The sequence below is a fragment of the Acipenser ruthenus genome, chromosome 13 (assembly GCF_902713425.1).
Source record: "Acipenser ruthenus chromosome 13, fAciRut3.2 maternal haplotype, whole genome shotgun sequence".
In the NCBI taxonomy this organism is placed as follows: Eukaryota; Metazoa; Chordata; class Actinopteri; order Acipenseriformes; family Acipenseridae; genus Acipenser; species Acipenser ruthenus.
Genome location: NC_081201.1, coordinates 34,781,045 through 34,800,496, shown reverse-complemented (window position 1 = coordinate 34,800,496; position 19,452 = coordinate 34,781,045). Strand labels below are relative to the sequence as shown.

The 19,452-nt window shown below is 36.3% G+C and overlaps 1 protein-coding gene across 4 annotated transcripts in view; it reads right to left on the bottom strand.

Annotated features, from left to right (window-relative positions):
- The window catches only part of LOC117418396 (dedicator of cytokinesis protein 1), a 198,132-nt gene that overhangs the window by 132,794 nt on the left and 45,886 nt on the right, over window positions 1–19,452 (bottom strand). For all 4 annotated transcript variants that reach the window (XM_058985202.1, XM_058985203.1, XM_058985204.1 and 1 more), the window contains exons 23-27: window positions 19,309–19,417; window positions 15,603–15,673; window positions 14,622–14,728; window positions 6,611–6,738; window positions 3,984–4,079 (exon numbers count right to left, since the gene is read on the bottom strand). In XM_058985202.1, coding sequence (XP_058841185.1) covers window positions 3,984–4,079; window positions 6,611–6,738; window positions 14,622–14,728; window positions 15,603–15,673; window positions 19,309–19,417 — 511 coding nt within the window. The remainder of the gene's footprint in view (window positions 1–3,983; window positions 4,080–6,610; window positions 6,739–14,621; window positions 14,729–15,602; window positions 15,674–19,308; window positions 19,418–19,452) is intronic.

The window sequence follows — 19,452 nt, the reverse complement described above, 5'->3', positions numbered from 1 at the left end:
TTAGGTAGTCTAAGATCAGTCTTATATCACTCCAAGATGAGTGAGGAGTTCAAGCCAATAACCCAGAACAATGAGCAATGCCTCACCACTGCCAGAGCACTGCCCACTACAAGCTGCCCTCAATCAGAATGAGGCACTCATGTATTGATCAGCTATTATGGGATGGATGGCAATTTTCAAAATGATTACTAACTATTTTTAAATGTAGCTGTAGTATTTAGTTTTCCAGTTTCTTTTTTTCTTCCATGCCTTCAGAAGGAGGTGGATGTTGAAACGTTTTACCTCAAATATATTTTAAAAGTGCTTATCAAATGCTTTGGTTGACAAATGTTCTTTCTAGTGACCGACTATGATCCTGTTGGATCCAGATTCTCATTCATATTGTGCCTTTTCTGTTTTTTGAATTTAGTCTGCTTTTATCACTCCTTGTAAATAGTTGGAGGACAGTGTACACCTAAACTGAAAACATAATGCTAATTCCAGGTTTCAGTGTTGGTGCTTTATTTCCATCTTGTCCACCGTGATCAGACTTCTGATCTAGATTCTAATGTACAACACTGGCATAAAAGGCGTAAATCTAAATCATAGAAGAACAAGGTCAGGAATTCCGAGCACTGGTTGCATTTCAATCTTGCAACACTTTGGTCGACATCAAGAAATGAGAATCATTATCAGGGTTATTACTGAGAGATCTTCCCAGGACTGTACTGAATCTTAAATGGGTAGGGCCCCTTTAAAAATTCAAGCCAATCTTGGTGTTCATTAAATTATAATGGACTGTTTCAAATGTAATGCTTAAAAGCTGTGCTAACGCTCACGGCTTGAATTTTGATGAGGACTGCACATGCTCCTAAACCAAAAGTGACCAAACGCAATTGTATATATTTACTTTTGCAACCACAATTCTCATTGATAATTTTAGTGTCAATATGATGAGGTTAACGTACAAAACAGTTACAGAATGATTTACTTTCATAGAGACGCCATTGCTCATGAATATTGTACTGCCTACTATAAAGTAAGTCATCTCAGTCCTTAAGTGCATAAGAAACTCTTGCTTAATAAAGTAAGCCTGAATACTTGGCTCAAGATGACATGTTGCTGGTTTGCAAGATATGAAAGAATTAAATGAAGAAGAAAATGCAGCATCAAGTGCCATCCAGAGCTCTAGCAACAGAAGCTGGATTATCCTGTGCTTTCCTCAAGACAACATAGTAAAAAGAATGCTTCACTTGGAGTCATGGACCACATTAGCACATGCCCTGAAGCACATACCAAAAACCGCAAAAGAATTCCCAATCTGAAGGACTTCATTAAAAGGTCTGATCCTTATGAATTTTTCAGTCTTTGTTACTGTCTTCAGTGAAAACTATACAAAGGCTAGCAGTCAGCAGCCTTAAACAAAATAGCGATTTCTCTACATTCTCTTTTTATAAATGTGGTTGTACTGTATATTCATGTAATGTAACATTGGGAATATATACAAAGGAGATCCTTGTTAAAACAACATGGCGCACAATGTTTAGTGTATTGGAATTGATGTCCCCGACGACTAAGGGATGGATCGTAGCCTAGAGTTATAGAAACAGGAATATTCAAGATGGATAAAGAGCATCCCTTCCATGCAGGTCCATGTTCTGTCAGGCTAATAACTATAACATTGCTTGTGTCTGAGCAATACCTGTCAGCTTAAAGAGCCACAAAGTGCTGACAGCGAAGTCTTTGCCTGATGTAAATTCAATAGATCGCTTTCTGAGTACATCTGGAAATAAAACAAAGAGCAAGCAAAGTAGCGTGTCATTTTTCGAGATCCATCACAGAAGCAATTGCATCCCACTCAGCCCCTAGACTATATTACAAGTCATCTGTACAGAGCTGCTTCTACCAAATGATAGAAACTCTACCATCATTCTGCTCCTCAGAGGCTGTAGTCATTCATTTAGTACACCTAACAGATCTGTTACCTCAATCTAAAGCACTGCAAGGTCCTTTTAAAAAGATCATCAAAAAAAAGATAAATAGCCCTGGAACATTAATTTGAGATTTTCTCCTGTTCCATAAATAGGCATACCATTTGGTAATCTACAACTAAATAAATAGTTTAAATACTTTTTTTTTTTTTTTTTTTTTTTAAAGATTTATTGAAACCAAAAAGTGATGACCACACCACCAAACTGAGCCAACTTAGCTGTCAGACCTAGGTAAGTTAAGATTTCACGGACAGCTTCATTAACTGCATGCTGTATAACTCAAAGAGACAGCATAAAACAAAAACAGTCCTTTCGGTCTGTGCATCAGAAAGACAAGTCAGAGGTTAAACACTGACACGAGACAATGCAATTACTTCACATCTCATAACATCAATGTCAAGGTAAAGGTATTTCTTTTAAATAAAGATGTTATTGACGTGCATTCGACAAATGATTCAATAAACACTAGGGAGATGTGTTATCCTGCACGGTGCCTATGACCTATTTATGGAGAGAATATATCCTACCATGAATGTCCAATGAATGTATGGGTATCTTAAATGAAACATAACATTATTTTACTTTTCCTGGAGAAAATTATAATGCTATATCTGCATGGACACAAAAAAACTACCCAAACAAGGAAAATTAAAAATGTGTTTTATTACCAACATCAACGTGAATAATGTGAGCATACTGAACATAAAAACCCAAATCCCCAAAGAACCATTGATATGCTACCAGCAGCCAGTAGAATGTCTACATAAGGAATCAATGCCCACAAACTTGCCAGCATTTAAAAATGTGTTTCATTATATCATGGTGAAGGCAAATTCTTTATAGCCAGTAGTACAGCATTACTGTGCATATCATTACAAAACAAAAGTTTAGAAATTACACATACTTTTCAATGCACAGAAGGACCTACCTATTTACTGTATACTTAGACTACTTAACAAAATAACCAAGGAATAAAATATATAAAAATAATATTTTTGTTTTTGGATCACCAAACAAACACGATATGCACATACTGTAGACCCATCCTTGCCATACATACCAAGGATATAAATACCTCATTCTCGGAGTCAGTAATATCAATAGTAGGCCACCATGATCTACAGCCACAGCATCATCCCAGATATGGCCTTCAACAGCTCAACTAATCAAGTGTCAGCAACACGAAAAAAAATGTGAACTACATTCCCAGTATGTGAAAAAAAACTCTTGTAATAAATCTCCAAAGGAAAAAAAAACACATCTAAAGTCTGTCCATCTGTGCTTGTAATACGAGTCAACTGGTTCTTGCCTTAACAAGGTACTATAAATACTGCTTCCCTCAGACACCCTGGCTTGTGAACCGTCAGTTCTACACACACTGTAGTGTTTAAGATGACATGTGCAATACTTGCACACAGTATGGTTCTCATTCAAGATATAACAAAAAATATAAGTCCCTTTTTACTGTATCCACATGGTTGTGCATTTTTCTGTAGCATAAATAAATGCAATCACTGTATAACTTGTAAAACATAATAACAAAAAGATAATGCAGAGACATCTATGGTAATAACGGCCAGTCAACGCAGATTTCTTTATTTCTTAAACATCCTTTCACAGTTCTGTAAATGAAAAATTATACTGCAGCAGTAAATATGAAGCTAAATAAATATAGTTTAAGGAATATGCTGTATTGTGGAAAGGAACACATTGATATTCAGCCATGTATAGCAAGCGGATATAGTTTATAGACAACAAACGGTAATATTCAATTTATACATTAGCAGATGCAAGAGGCATGCATTGTATGTTTTGTTTCTGTTTTGTTTTTAAACAGGGCCTCTAATGAAATTGTAAAAGGAATGGGGAGATGAAGCAAATCTTCAGAGTAAAGCTCACTGAACACGAAGTAGATTTAAACAAGGCTTTGATTGCTTTTCACCACCTGGGATTTAAAATCCAGTTATTGAAGATTCAGCAAAGTTTTTTAAGTTGATATTGAGAGACACTTACAATAAGCTCTGAATCCCGTCCCATGGAGATGACTGTCCTGTTTACTGTCCTCAATAATTTCTCCATAATTATCTGGACGTGTCGCTGAGTGGGTCCCTGGTCAACCAACGGGATACAAAAAAAATAAAATAAAATCAGAAAAAGCATCTGGCAAACTCAATACTGATGGTTGTCATTACATTCATTTATATTGTAAAAAAATAAATCAATTATCTACCCTAAGCAGCACAACTCAACAGGATGAAAAACTGTTTATGTCAATGACAGGAGCCACGCAAAGCACACTAAACAGTCATGTTTAATCACAGCTTGTTACTGAGGGAGCACCATAATTACTGGAAATGTAGCCGAGATGATGAGCTGTATAAAGCGTTTTTTGGGGGGGTTTTTTTGTCTTACAAAAAAAATCAGGAACCTAGGAACTCCATTGTAATGTTGAAGTTTCAATTAAATAATGCAAAGCTCATTCTAGATTTGGCATTACTCTTCTTTGGCTTGGGTCAGTCTGGAGGCAAAGTCTTAATCCAATTTTATAAATATCAGGCTATTAATCATCCTAGAACAGAAAAAATATACAGCAAGTGCTTAAATCAACCAAGTGAAGTTTTTGATGAATGGGAATTTCAATTGTAATGCACACATTCCAGTACTAATGGAGGATGATTGGGTCGATCTCATCTGATCTCTTGTGCTTTCATGTCTTGTGCTCTTCCCTGATTCTGCATTTCAAAGAGAACATTCTCATGATGAAGGCACTACATAAATTCTAGATTTTGAAGTGCAACCAGTATTTTCAGAGATGTTCCTTTACTCTTAAACATAGCTGGCTGATATACTGCCTTTTAAATGAACAAAGAAGAATAACACTAATGTATGTGATAATTTAACACACAAGCTGGTCCTAGCCTCTCAATAAAACATACCTCTATTTAGAACCTTACAAACAAACTGAAGGATTTATGATTTTGTCCTAGTTTTGAATGAAAATATATATGTTTTACTTTTTTGTTGTTTTTTCTTAAATAAAGGAACAATGCATGAATCATCTCTAACTACAGTATAAAATAGACGATAATGGTCTATGTAGTACTAAATGAAAAGTACAATATTCAGTGACAAATTTTGTCTTTACAAGTTCTATATTAATTTTATAAAAGTATATCAAAAGGGGGCAAAGCAAACTGGTTTGGAAAAATCAACCGTATTAGGCTTGGATAACTAACAGAACTGTATTGGCAACCTTTTTCTGTTTGTTTAAAACACCCTACCTGATTTGGTAAGCCCTAGTGTTAAAAACCAGATCGCTGAAGCTGAAGTTTGAGCGCAATTGCGTAAAATCAAAGCAGCCCAAACAGTTTCCTTTCAGACAGCTTTTACACACATAAAAGCTTAGAAAACCGTGCCCAGGGTGTCCTCGTCAAAGCAGCTCGGCTTTTGTTTTGTTTTTTATATTTGGGGTAAAGCCAGCCAGCACAGTAATATCCAGTATGGATTTTTATTGGCAGCAAACTGAAACACACCTGCTGCATTGTAACATGAATTGTAACTCAAGTACTTTCACATTTGTCCACTTGAGCTTTTGAGCAATGCTACCTCAAAATTAAAGAAAAAGGTCAGCCATGATACACCTTTGTAGTCCTCAAATGCAATGCAGATCTGTACAATGCAGGGTAAGTGGTGAAGGGAAACTGGTTTACCAGAAGTAGTGTCATTTATTATTTGCTGCATCCTTCGAAAGCTCTAACTTGAAATGCAAATTAATGATTAGCATCATTATGTGTTCCTGTAATTTTATGAAAAGCATTCTCCTTATCGTACAAAAGACTTGTTTGGCACTAAGCACACTTAGAGGGGAAGAGCATGAAAGAAATGAATGGCTTTACAATAAATGTTTGAATATGAATGATTAAGTTGGAAATTATAAACTACACTGTATAAATCACTGCAAATAGTCCTTAACACAACTGAAAGGACGATGATCATTTTTCTTTTGAAAAATTATAAAGCACATTATAAAACTGACTTGAGTCCAGTATTGAGTCCGACACCTCAGGGTCAATGCCAAGTCAGGTCCGAGTCCAGAGGGCGAGTTTTTTTTCAAGGATTTTTTACTACTAGTACTTGAAAATGTGCCCAATATTTCTAAATTTAAATGCTCATCTAATAATTAGTGAGAGTTACCTAGTCAGAGTTATCATTACTTACCGTTTATATATAAGTTACCTTACTATACTGTATAGTAAGGCAATTTATATATACTGTAAGTCTAATGATGACTTACTCTAGGTATGCCTAATTTACAGTATTTTTAATTTCTTGTCTGATTTGCTACTTTTAGATATTGTTAATTTGGGTGATTCACTACCAATTGATGAAGTAAAAAAAAACCTAAGTCACTTGACCTCCTTGTGCTTAATCTTTCGAGTGAGACGTTGCTGTAAGTGAATCTGCAGCTGATGCGTAGTTCACACACCCTACTCTCTGTAAGTCGCCTTGGATAAAGGCATCTGCTAAATAAAATAATAATAATAATAATAATAATAATAATAATAATAATAATAATAATAATAATAATAATAATCATCTAGACGTCGAGGAGTGTTTCCAGGGGTTATCACAGAACTAACCACGTCCTTTCTGTACAGAACTTCCAGTATGTTGCTGAGAAGCTGACAGCAGGCTTCCAATTCCTCCTGATTTTCCAGGTGGAGCTTCAGCTGCTCAGTCATCAACGGCAGCAGAATATCTCGGCAATCTGGGTAGAAAACAACAATGAAAAAAAAAATGAGGACCAAATGGCTCTGCATCAGCACTGCAGCATGTAACGAGGTGTGGCGAAATCTGATGTCTGGAGAAGCTCTTCCCAAACGGTCTAATGAAGTGCTCTGGAAAGTAGTGTTCTTTTACCAACTTTTCTTAATTTTTTTTTAACTGACTACTAAATTAAGGGCGGAAGTAGCGACCCTTGAATCCCAGTCAGTCACTGAAATGAAAATCAATTTAGTCAGCATTGTAATTTATTGCCTACTGATTTGGAGGAGCTTAAGTGTATGAGCTCATCTCAGAAAAAAATAAATTGGTAAGCTTTATTTAAATCATTGTAAACTGTCATTGAAATGTAACAGGTGTACATCCAGCACTTGCCTAAAAGGACTTCAGACTATTGAACTGCATGGGTATTTGTATAGTGCTGTGCTGCTGTAAATATGAGAGGCACTGTTCATACCCCCCTGTTGTGTTCTGGTACTCCGGTTTATTAATTGGTTTAATTAATGAATCAATCATTAATCCAATCATTAATCAATACAGTAGCTGTAAACCCAAAGAGCGCATTTAATCAATCAGCAACAATGAGGCAGGGGTCCATTGGCTGTCGGATATGGGCTTGTGATTTCACTCATGGGAAAGTGAGCAGTTTTTGATTGTGGCAGTGAAATAATACCTACAGATGAAAAAAGAGTTGCAACAAAGCAATGATCGTTTTAAAAGATATGGTTGGTGAGACCGAAAGACAAGATTAAAAAAATTAAATGGTAAAATAAAATTGCTTTATGAATTAAAATTGGCCTGCTTCAGACATCTTCCCTGGCAGATTCAGCATCTATCCACAGCTGTACCACCTCAAGTATCCATGAGAAGACTTGACGACTGCAGGTAAAAAGAGGATTAGGGATGATGACACATTTTAACCCTCAACAATAAGAAGCAAACAAGCACCGATTAGAGTGACCTTGACAAAATCAATAGTTTATAACTTTCCACAAATTTAGAGCAGTGAAAAAGTAAAACCACCACAGCCTGCTGTATGTCAACATGCAGGTGTGAAATACATACATATATACCTAAAGGCAGATGCATTCAATAATTTGTGATATTCTTTCATCACAGTTGGATAAACGGTTCTCTAGATTTAGCGCTCCCGCTGATGTACTGGCAGTGTGGAAAACAATGAAACCGGACTTGAGAATTACTGAATTTGAGAAATAACAAGTAGCACTATACTGCAAAACACGCACCTCCACTTTTCCCACCATCTCAGAGAGGGGTTTAATAAAAAAAATATCAGCCACAATATAAGTATGATGCATCATGAAGGCAGTCAATAATAATTGGACATCTGTTCGCATCACAGCACACTGATAGAACCCAGAGTGGTCAATGCTTCAGCAGTCTGCTTTAAAAAAAATAATATCAATCTTTATCGAGGTGCAGCGCTGGTGGAAACAAAGATTGTTTGATCACTCAGCTTGTTTCCAACTTGTGAAACACAAACATCTTGATGCCTCCTTGTTCTACTGTGATTCTTCCACGACCTATAATAATTACTTAGATTTGACATTGCAAAATGCTCTTGTAAATATACTTCATGATTCAGCTTCTCCTAATTTCCCCCTAAAATTCAATTTCGGGAAACTTAATTTTCTAGTGCTTGTTCTTGTCACAGAACAGATATTTACCTATGGGTGTCTCAAAAATTACAATACAACTCAAACCCCACAGATATGCTTCGGCAAACAACGAGGGCTGTAATGTTAACAAAAAAATATACAAACAGATGTATCAATGTCAAGATTGCTGCAACCAGGAATAAACCTAATCACTATTTTTAAATGCAGATTGGTTATTACAATAAATTATACATTATATGGTATTTACAATAGTCTACACCATGCTTTCTTGAGGCCATGTTTATTCATTGACTGCAGAGTCAAAATAAAGCTACAGTACCCTCAATATGGGGGTCTCATTAAAAATGCACTAAAATGATTTCTCATTAAATATTCACTTTATAGACTGACATCAATGAACATTAAAAAACGATTTTAAAAGCTATATAATTTGTTAGACATTAAATCACATTTCCTTGTTTCCCCTCGCTGCCCATCCCTAATGGAAAAAAAAAAATCTAGTTTGTTTACTTTGCAATGTATTTTAATGTTATTTATTATACTTGATACATTTATTCATTAAAACAGAATGAAGCAGTCTGCTTTCTTACAGTTAAGAAACTGTTGTCTAATGCCTCCTGTATCTCCAGCTAAGATCAATGATGCCAACAAATCAAAAATCCGTGACCAGCTGAAATGCTGCTTGATGACTAAGGGAAGCCGACTGGAACTATCATGCCAGGCCAACACTGCACCCCCACATCTGAGCAAACAGACTGAAAGAGCAAAAAGATCCCCAGCACAGGCCACAAGAGAACCGGGAGCATTCGTTCTGGATCAAAGTGTCAATTTCTGGTACTCTAAAACATACTGTATGTAAAGCTGCTACTCAGTCGCAAGACTGAAGGGGAAGCATTACACAAGCCATGGGATTATTCGGATGAATATTGGGACAACAAACAACAACCACAATAATAATACAAATACAAAAAAGTGCAATAATGCAGTAACCAAGGCTCTTGTTTACCTGCTTCTTACAGGTGCCTACAGCCCATTATTATTATTATTATTATTCATTTCTTAGCAGACGCCCTTATCCAGGGCGACTTACAAATGTTACAAGATATCACATTATATTCATATTAACTTATGAAACACCAGGTACAGGAAGAGAGACCACCTGAAACTTACTTCATGTCCTTATTATTATTATTATTATTAATATTATTATTATTATTATTATTATTACATTTCTTAGCAGACGCCCTTATCCAGGGCGACTTACAATTATTACAAGATATCACATAATTTTTACATACAATTACCCATTTATACAGTTGGGTTTTTACTGGCGCAATCTAGGTAAAGTACCTTGGTCAAGGGTACAACAGCAGTGCCCCCCCTGGGATTGAACCCACAACCCTCCGGTCAGGAGTCCAGAGCCTTAACCACTACTCCACACTGCTGCCCATCTACACATCTACAATTTGCAGATTTCCCCACTCTGAAATCCTTCATCCAATTCTGTTAAGACGGTTAATTCACTGCCTAACATTAGTTTTTGTCTTAAAATGGTTCTGCTCCTAATTTTCCTGAATGTTTGTCCCCTTGTATTAGAAAGCCTCCTTTAACTTACTTGACTTCTCATCAACCAGCAATTTACTGCACAATCCCACTGGCTGCCTTATGCTTACCACAATGATAATTATACATAATGATACCACCTTGAGGTTTCCTCAAGATTTAAGGCTGAACAACTATCTTTTTTTTTTGCCTACAATGAATTGTATATCCTGGCTACAGGTAAAGAAAAAGGATTGAAACCTTATGTAATCCAGGAAATAAAACTCCCAACACAATGCAGTTTGAAGCGTACTGTTTTGATACATTACCAGCCACAGTGTATAAGCAACAAGCTGAGGTCGGTCTAATCTATTAAAAAATAAAAAAAGTATGGTACTGCTAGACTTGGTACTGCTAGACGCTCAGTTTCTGGATTCGATCCAACACAAAGCAGCATCTGCTTTGCAGACTACTTCACAGAAAACTGGTCTCGGTACATTTAACCTAAAGAAATTATGACATGGGAATTTGGGCTAAAAGAAATGTTTAACAAAATGAAACAAGCAGTTAAATGATGTATGCCAATGCTTAGTATGTTAAAGGGTTAACTCCTGAAACTGATCTGTTAATGAGTGATTTATCATCATCATCATCATCATCATCATCGGTTAGTATTCAATTCCAGGCCAACACCTTTTTAAACATATGTAAATGTTGTACAAAACATCTATTTAGTATTTTAAAAAGGACTGATTATTTCATGATCACATGAATAGTACAGGTCAAAACTACATGTTAAAATCGCCCTTATAGTTTATTATCCATTCAAACATGTTTAAAAAGCTAAGTGTACACATTACATGCTTGTTGAGAGAAACACAGCAACACACTTGATTTAAATTGAAATGACATCCATTGTTACAGGTTATCAGATCACTCTGGGTAGATTTTTTTATGTTTATTGAAAACAGTAAATTCATTTGTCAAGCTACTCTTACGAGAGTCGATTTGTCACAAATTTCCCTGCTGTCTTTCTGGATCCTTATTAAAAGATAACAACAGTGTGGAGTAGTGGTTAGTGCTCTGGACTCTTGACCGGAGGGTCGTGGGTTCAATCCCTGGTGGGGACACTGCTGCTGTACCCTTGAGCAAGGTACGTTACCTAGATTGCTCCAGTAAAAACCCAACTGTATAAATGGGTAATTGTATGTAAAAATAATGTGATATCTTGTAACCATTGTAAGTCGCCCTGGATAAGGGCGTCTGCTAAGAAATAAATAATAATAATAATAATAATCAAAACATGCTATTTAATTTCAAGAGGGAAAAATGACATGCAAGAAGACTGCAGTTACCTCAGTAACTGTTTTTTTTCATGGTTGTTACAGATTCAACAGCCAATATCTTCCGGATTACAGTTTTCTTAAGTTGATTAAAATGAATAAAAATGTAAGAACAACTATATATTTGGGCAACATATATTGGGTTTGTGTTTAAAAGAGCCAACTTCCCAATGTTTTAGTATGTTTAACATACCTTTGTCAAAGGGAACAGGAAAGGGACTTGGTGTTGTATCTTCAGATTGTTGATTTTAAAACTGTAGCGACTGCTGATGCATGAATTATGAAACATAAAATAAGATAACCAACATCACATTATCTCTTCATACTCTCCAGCACACGGCATGCACTTGAAAGATGAAATGTTCCTGCAAAGGAACTGAAGTAAACCGAGTTTTTAATTTCAACTTGTCAGTCAAAGAATAACACTCCTGTCTCCCACTAACGATGGGAGTTGGAGCAAAGAAGCCAAGTGACGTGATCCCGTCCAGACAATTGCGAGGCAAACCAAAGGCTGCAGGGGAAAAGGGAGGAAGACATAGTTGTAACTGAAAAAAATTGAAAATGAAAACCTCTCACATCACAGTGAAGATGAAATTATCATCTTGTCAAACTGTGAACTTGCTTATTTTCTCACCCCCAGATAGGATTTGAAGTGTATGTATTATATTGTACATGGTATATGCTCAGTAAAAATTTTCTGAAATGGACATGTTCAAATATTTTTTTCAGAACCTGGGGGCGTGGGGTCTAAAAGGAATATGGACAATGCCTTTCTACAGTGCCAATTTGTATCTGTCACATTCAAACCCATTTTGCATCTGTAACTTCAGGTAAAATGATCAGAGACACTCTTTAAAAAAAGGCCATCATCTTAACAAGAACTCAATCAGCCAGTCCCATGCAGAGCCCTTTTAGTCAAAGGACACCAGAACGCAGTAGGTCTAAAGAAGCTTGGCTGCCGATTGCAGGATGACACCTGTGGCATAAGTAGGCTTTCAAAAGCCCCTGGGCAAACTACCTCTGTGTGGGGTCCATGTATATTGTATCTACAATATAGAAACAGCATGAAACAACTACAGACTGAGCTACAAAAGGATTAATACTACCCCCAACCCATACCCCTACCCACTTCCACATCAGATGAGAAACTTAGTGATCAGGTGTATTATATGCCAAAGAAACAACTGTCACAAAACATTGCAAGCTTGAAATAAAGAATCAAAACCTTGCATGAGCCTCATGTATAGCATGGCCAGGGTTAGAAACTAACAATATTGTGCTAGTACCTTTTGAAACTTGCTAGTCCTGATGTAAACTTGTTAGTCCTTATGTGAAGTGCCTCAGTTGGAATCAACAACAACAGATGTGGTCCCTAAAAATAGGCTTACATTTTATTTTGCTAAAAAATAAACACTGTTATAAAAAATTTAGATTTACATTTTTCTTTCACCTTCGTAAATGCTCATACAGATCGACCAATCACCTGTTTGCACCTCGTCACTGAGCGACTACTGTACTGTGTGCTGAGAAACTGACACTGACGGCACCAGATGGGATGACAGAGGAAAACATTCTCTCAGCTGTGTTACTTTGCCGACCATGAAGCTCCGCCTGAAATTGACACTGATGACACAAATAAAGTGTTTATTTTATTGCACATTACATGTGTTGCTATTTCCAAAAATGCTGTCTGGCTATGAATTACTATCTACTATTACTATTTTTTTTAAAATTAGCAGTGGGAGAAAACCGCTTCAACAAATACAGTAGAATCTGCCAGAACTGACGGACGCTGCATCTACTAGGTTGAGATACTAATGAGAGCAAAACAAATACAAAAATAAACATGAGGGAAACGCAGATCTTTTGAAGAAAGCTGGGACACACTGTATAAATGGATTTTATATTTTTAAACGCTGCAATGACAGTTACAGTTCTGCTTGTGAAGCATCCACACTATAATTTGACAGAACAGGCGATTTGATTTGCACTGTGCGGGACCTTATTTTCCCCCATTGGTGCTTGAGCCCCAGAGCGCTCATGGAATCACTGACTGTGCACCTATTATCAGTGATTAAAGCCTGGTTTTCAAACAAATTCATTATCCAATACTGTATTGGTATAAGAAGAGTGTTTTAAAAAAGTAATTTCAGCTTCAAATCACTTAAAATATGCTGACGATAATGTAAACAACACCAAGCTACAGACAGCGAGTCCCAAGCTTTAAACGTGTTACTGTTTATAGATAAGAACTAAACTTTATTATGCATATATTGTGTTGTTATGTTTTAAGCAACATACTATGATAATGTTCATTATGGTAATTGTTTGTTTATTAGTTTTATATGTTTAGTAAAACGTGGCCTATCGTTTGACCTTGTTAGTACAACCGGCCGCCTTTGTTAATGACATCTTCAGTAAGGGCCATAACCCAGTATAAATCTCCACATTTTTGTAAAATGACTTCACACTTACTTCAAAAGATTTAACGCATTTCAGTAAATTCAAACGATAACCTTCGCATCCCACGCAGAGGGAGAACGCAAAAGTAAAACGCCATTAAGTGGGCTTGCCATTGCAGGGGAGATGAAGAGAGGTTCCGAGTGACTATTTTCTAAGCATTATTTGTGAATGCTTATTCACCACTGCTACACCCAGTTAGAAAACTGACTTCCCAGCATTTTTTTAACGCAAGACTAAACATAAGGGTATATGTGTACATGTTTTAAGTACTCGCGCCCAGAGGACTACCGAGACACCGACATCAACTGGTCCTAATCAGATTTAATTTGCCTCGGGCGAGCGAGAGTTTCTAACCCTGCATGGCCCAAGGCAAGGTCCCTCAGTTCATTGTTAAACTACTGGATGACAGGTACCCTGATGAATACAGCTCCTGTGGCTTGTTAAAAGCCTGCCCACAGTGGTCATCACAAAATATATAAAATGGCAAAAACCACAACAATATGGAGCAATATGTTATTATATGTAGCTTATTTTATTACCTGTAGACTTTCCTTTACAAGCTTTATTTAATAATGATTGTGCCCCAAGCATATGTGAAATCTACTACATATTGTTTCATCCTGCTTTTTTTTTTTTTTTTAAATCATATAAACTAGTTGCCAAAAAAAGAAAAAAGAAAAAAAGCAGATTAAAATCACCTGCCTACATCAAACTTCCATTTTCCTCACACCAGCTAAACTACCTTGTCTCCCTAATGGAACACATTTAATTGGTTTAAAGTCCTACTGTCTTTAAACCGAAGAAGATAGCTGGGAAGGCGAGCAGAAGCCTCAGGACACTGATAAATGTGGCACACTAGTGACTCGCACGGTTCTGCTTACCGTGCTGTGTGAAGAGGTCACTGTGCACGATGTCAATCAAGCAATGCAGCTTCTGCCGCAACAGAAGCCCCTGTGGAACTTTCAAGATGAATTCTGTAAATAGTTTGCTGTACAGAAGATGACAAAAAAAACAAACAGAAACAATTAAGACAGATCCTTTAGTAATATAATTAACAGACTGACAAATATACTTGATATGTCAAATGGTGGTAGCTTTGCAGAGTGGATAACATCTAAAATGCATTTGGTAGCTGACTCCGAGCTTAACTGCATTTACTCAAGGGCATTACACCCATCAGATCTTTATATTTATGAATGCCCTTTTTGGCATCATTTCTCTCAGGTTTACCAGCAGCTTACAGAAATGAACACTCTCATTCATCTTGCAAACATTTCCAAAAGTAAAACATGTACATATCATCATTTGGTTCTTTTCAGTTCACATAATCTGACATGTTCTTACAAAAAAACAGTTTTTTTATACCAGTGATGAATAAACTATGGATTAGTTAACATGACATTTGAGAACATGCTGGCGTCGGATAAAGAATGCTGTTCTTAACTCGCTTTAGCCTGGTTGCATTCTATTTACAATTGCAGGATTTCATTTGTGTTCTTTATTTCACTGGTTAGTATCACAAATACGATACCTACAGAACTTTTTTTGAGCATTATAAGAGAACATAACCAGATTCTGACAGCACTTAAGAATGACTGGCAATATTCATTACAATGCATAAAAGGCTCTCTAGATATAGCCAAGAAGTGTGAGGGGCAGACACCTGCACTCTGTCCCCTTTGCTGGGGATATACACCCCTAACAGGGATAATAAAGCTTGTTAAAGAGGCTGTGGACCATCAAGACTTCTCTTGTTTGCAACTAATATCTAATATACTAATATACATTATTTTTAAAGTTAGGAATACACCACTTACCTAACTAATATACATTATTTTTAAAGTTAGGAATACACCACTTACCTAAGTTCTTTAGGATCAAAAACCAGTTTAACATCGTTGACAATTGTTGGCAAGTATTTCAGGGCGGCTCCCTAAAATATTGGGAGGAAATCAAATTAATTAACATTAAATTCCAAAAAGACAGTTAATCTAAACATTAAAGAGATACTGGGCCAATGTATGCTGCTGAACACCCCTTTAATCCAAAACATAGAACTGTAGGGATTTGCTTGAGGTCACTCTGTACAATATAAAGCATCTTACATTCAAAGCAGCCTACATCAGGAATATAATTTAAGATAAAAAAAAAACACCTTTTGACACTATTAAATACAGCCTTATTTTCCCATCCATAGAATGGGACAAATCAAGGGCCTTTTAATAATACTTTATTGAAGGCTTTATTAAAAGTTAATTGAAAAGCTTGACGGTATGGATCAGTTAGACTGAAAAGAATGTATTGTGTAGATAGGGGTTACAAATTGCTCCAGCATTATACACTGTAACAAATCCAGAATACTTCAAATTAGTATTGTGGACCACTAAGACCATATTTTAGAAATTACTGCCAGTCGTTTGAAACTAAAATGTGATCAGGCTATCCAGGCCATGTCAGCAGCAGATTGTAATGATCAGTTACAAATAAATATGGGGCAAAGATTTCATTAGTATGCTTCCTGTTTTCCATTGTTTATAAATTAATTGGCACCCGATTGGCACCACTTTCAAATCCCACCTGTGCTTTTCTGTCCGGCATGCTACCTATACTGGCTGAATGTAACTTATTAAGGCTGTATATAAAACATCTGCCATGCAGTTCAAAGTTGATCTGAACATGTACTTGCTTGCCTTTTACAAGTATATACTAAATACTAATATATTGAGTGCCAATCCTAACCATTGTGTAGTGTTAGCAATATTTAAGCTTGTCACAGAAAAAGTCAGATTCCTTAGAAAATCTGATTCAATGCACACAATGGAAAAGTCCATTGCCTCTATACAGGATTAAGAGAGTAAATCATATCTATAACTTACAGCAAAGATGTTTCAATCCAAGGCTGCATAAAAACAGTGTCAGCTCAAATAATTACTTAACATAAAATAATGTAAATAAGATTCTGGAGTCCTTAACCTCACAATGCAGTTTGGATTTTCCAATGCGCTGTCTGTTCATTTTACAACCACTGTGTCTGCAGACGCCTGCCAAATTGGTGCGCAGAAATTATTTTCAATATCATACACTGTTCATGTAATTGTCATTTTGAAAGCTAAGTATAGAACCAATAGACCTTAGTGAGTGCACTTCCCAGGAGGACTCCATATGTTCACAATGACATTTTTCAAAGGTATCATCTTCAGCAGCAGACTGGCGTAGTGACATCACCTTGCATACATTACATGGCAGATGTTGCATAATACAGAACACGGATGGCTTCACAAAAGGACTCTTATTTCCAATTGGTTCCCCAAGATCAATTTTTAATTTACTGAGAGTTCAACTGATAACAAACCCAATTACACAGCAACTGCCTTGTAATTGGCTTAAAGGGATTTTGGAGGTTTAACCCTTTTGGAAATGTTTGAATGAAAAAAAAGAGAAATTAAAAAGGAAAGAAAATTAGTTGTTTTCTGGGAATACCTTCAGTAGGAGCAAGATGAGTCAACAGAGATGCCCTGGGGTGTAGATATGTCAAGGTCACAGAAACATGGAACACACATTTAGAACTCAACTGTGTGGCAAAAGGAGAAGAGGAAAAGAAAGAAAAAAGAAAGACAGAGGCCTTGACTGAAGTAATGATTATATGACAAAGCACACAGACGCACAAAAACAACTAAAGAAAATAACGACAAAAAGACGTATACAAATTTATGGGCAGCAGTGTGGAGTAGTGGTTAGGGCTCTGGACTCTTAGGGCTCTGGGTTCAATCCCAGGTGGGGGACACTGATGCTGTACCCTTGAGCAAGGTACTTTAGATTACTCGTAGGAGGCTGTGTGGTCCAGTGGTTAAAGAAAAGGGCTTGTAACCAGGAGGTCCCCAGTTCAAATCCCACCTCAGCCACTGACTCATTGTGTGACCCTGAGCAAGTCACTTAACCTCCTTGTGCTCCATCTTTCGGGTGAGACGTAATTGTAAGTGCCTCTGCAAGTGATGTATAGTTCACAAACTAGTTCACACACCCTAGTCTCTGTAAGTTGCCTTGGATAAAGGCGTCTGATAAATAAACAAATAATAATAATACTCCAGTAAAAACCCAACTTTATAAATGGGTAATTGTATGTAAAATAATGTTTTATTTTACATACAATTGCTTAAGCTTGTAAGTCGCCCTGGATAAGGGCGTCTGCTAAGAAATAAATAATAATAATAATAATAATAATAATAATAATAATAATGTGTAAAAAATAATGTAATTGTATGTAAAAATAACGTGATATCTTGTAACAATTGTAAGTTGCCCTGGATAAGGGCGTCTGCTAAGAAATAAATTAAAATAAATTTTAAAAAGACACATTAGAACAAACTGTACACACCATGCCAAGATTCATTTTAAGCACAAGGATGCATTAGTCTTACATGTGCAACACATGCTGGAAAACCTACCTTGCAACCCAGATGATACTATTTACCATAATAAAATACATTCCGACTAAACAAGAAAGCACTTGAGTGAAAGACGCATTATCTTATTCTTCAAATGCTTTCAAGAGACTTGCTAATTCTGTATTTTCTGGTGTAGAGCACTCATTTCCACTCTAATTTCAGGAAGCTAGCTGACACAACTGCTAAGGTTGGGATTTTGTTTCTGCAATGAAGTTCAACTCCTCCAGAGCTTTGCAAATAAAAAATCAAGTACCATTATTATTATTTATGACCATAACTGCGACTACTACATATATATTCTCTTTTCATACTGTCTCAAACACACATATAATTTAAAACCCACCCAGATTTGAGTACATATGAAATTGGCAACAGTTTGTATTGCAAACAGAACAGATGCATTTACTCATTACGGCCAGTTATGTTACCAGGTTATTTTGTTTCAGGACCGTATTGCCACTATCAGGGTTCAGTTTCAAAACTGTGGCTATCTTCAAATGAGCATTCTGAAGCACAGCAAGACATACCTGCTCTTTCACAGGAGCCAAATGAAGAGCTAGTGTAAGCACCACAAAACAGAAAATATTGTACTGCTCGACAGCCAAGCTACGTATAAGCATTGGTATTTAGTTAAAGCAATAGCATCACAGAACTGTGCAGGAAAAGTGTACTGTTTGCTTGAAAACTAAATCTGAAATATCATAAAGTATTGGACTGGAGGAAATGTCTGCTGAATAGGGTATATGGTTACATAAATATATCAATCAACAAGCAGAGGGGAAAAAACAGAGTAAACTAGGTTAAAACAAATTGCAAAATCATTGCATGTGTTCGATTTGACAAATGTTTTTGGGATGGTGTATAGAGACACAGCAAGTGTAGTATGCACTGCATGAATCAGCAAAACTAAATAAAATATTAATATAAAAATAAAAAATAAACTTAATTAACAAGGTAGAACAGTGGCACATGCTGTGGGTCTTACCATTACGAAGTGAAGTTCCCTAGTGTCTTTAGAAAAAAAAAAAACTCAATTGCTCTATACAAGGTAAACTGTAGTCCTCTAGACAATTACAATATAGTCTTGAAAGAGAAAGGTGTTGGTTGTTTTCAAGCAACATACCTTTACCATTACTGTGTTTTCGGAGTTGCTGTTCATCATGTCATTGAAAGATTTGAAGAGGTCTCTCAAGGACTCCATGAAATCAACTTCTCCTTTATTTTCATAAAGTCTGAAATTCAAAACAGATCATTAGATAACACTGGG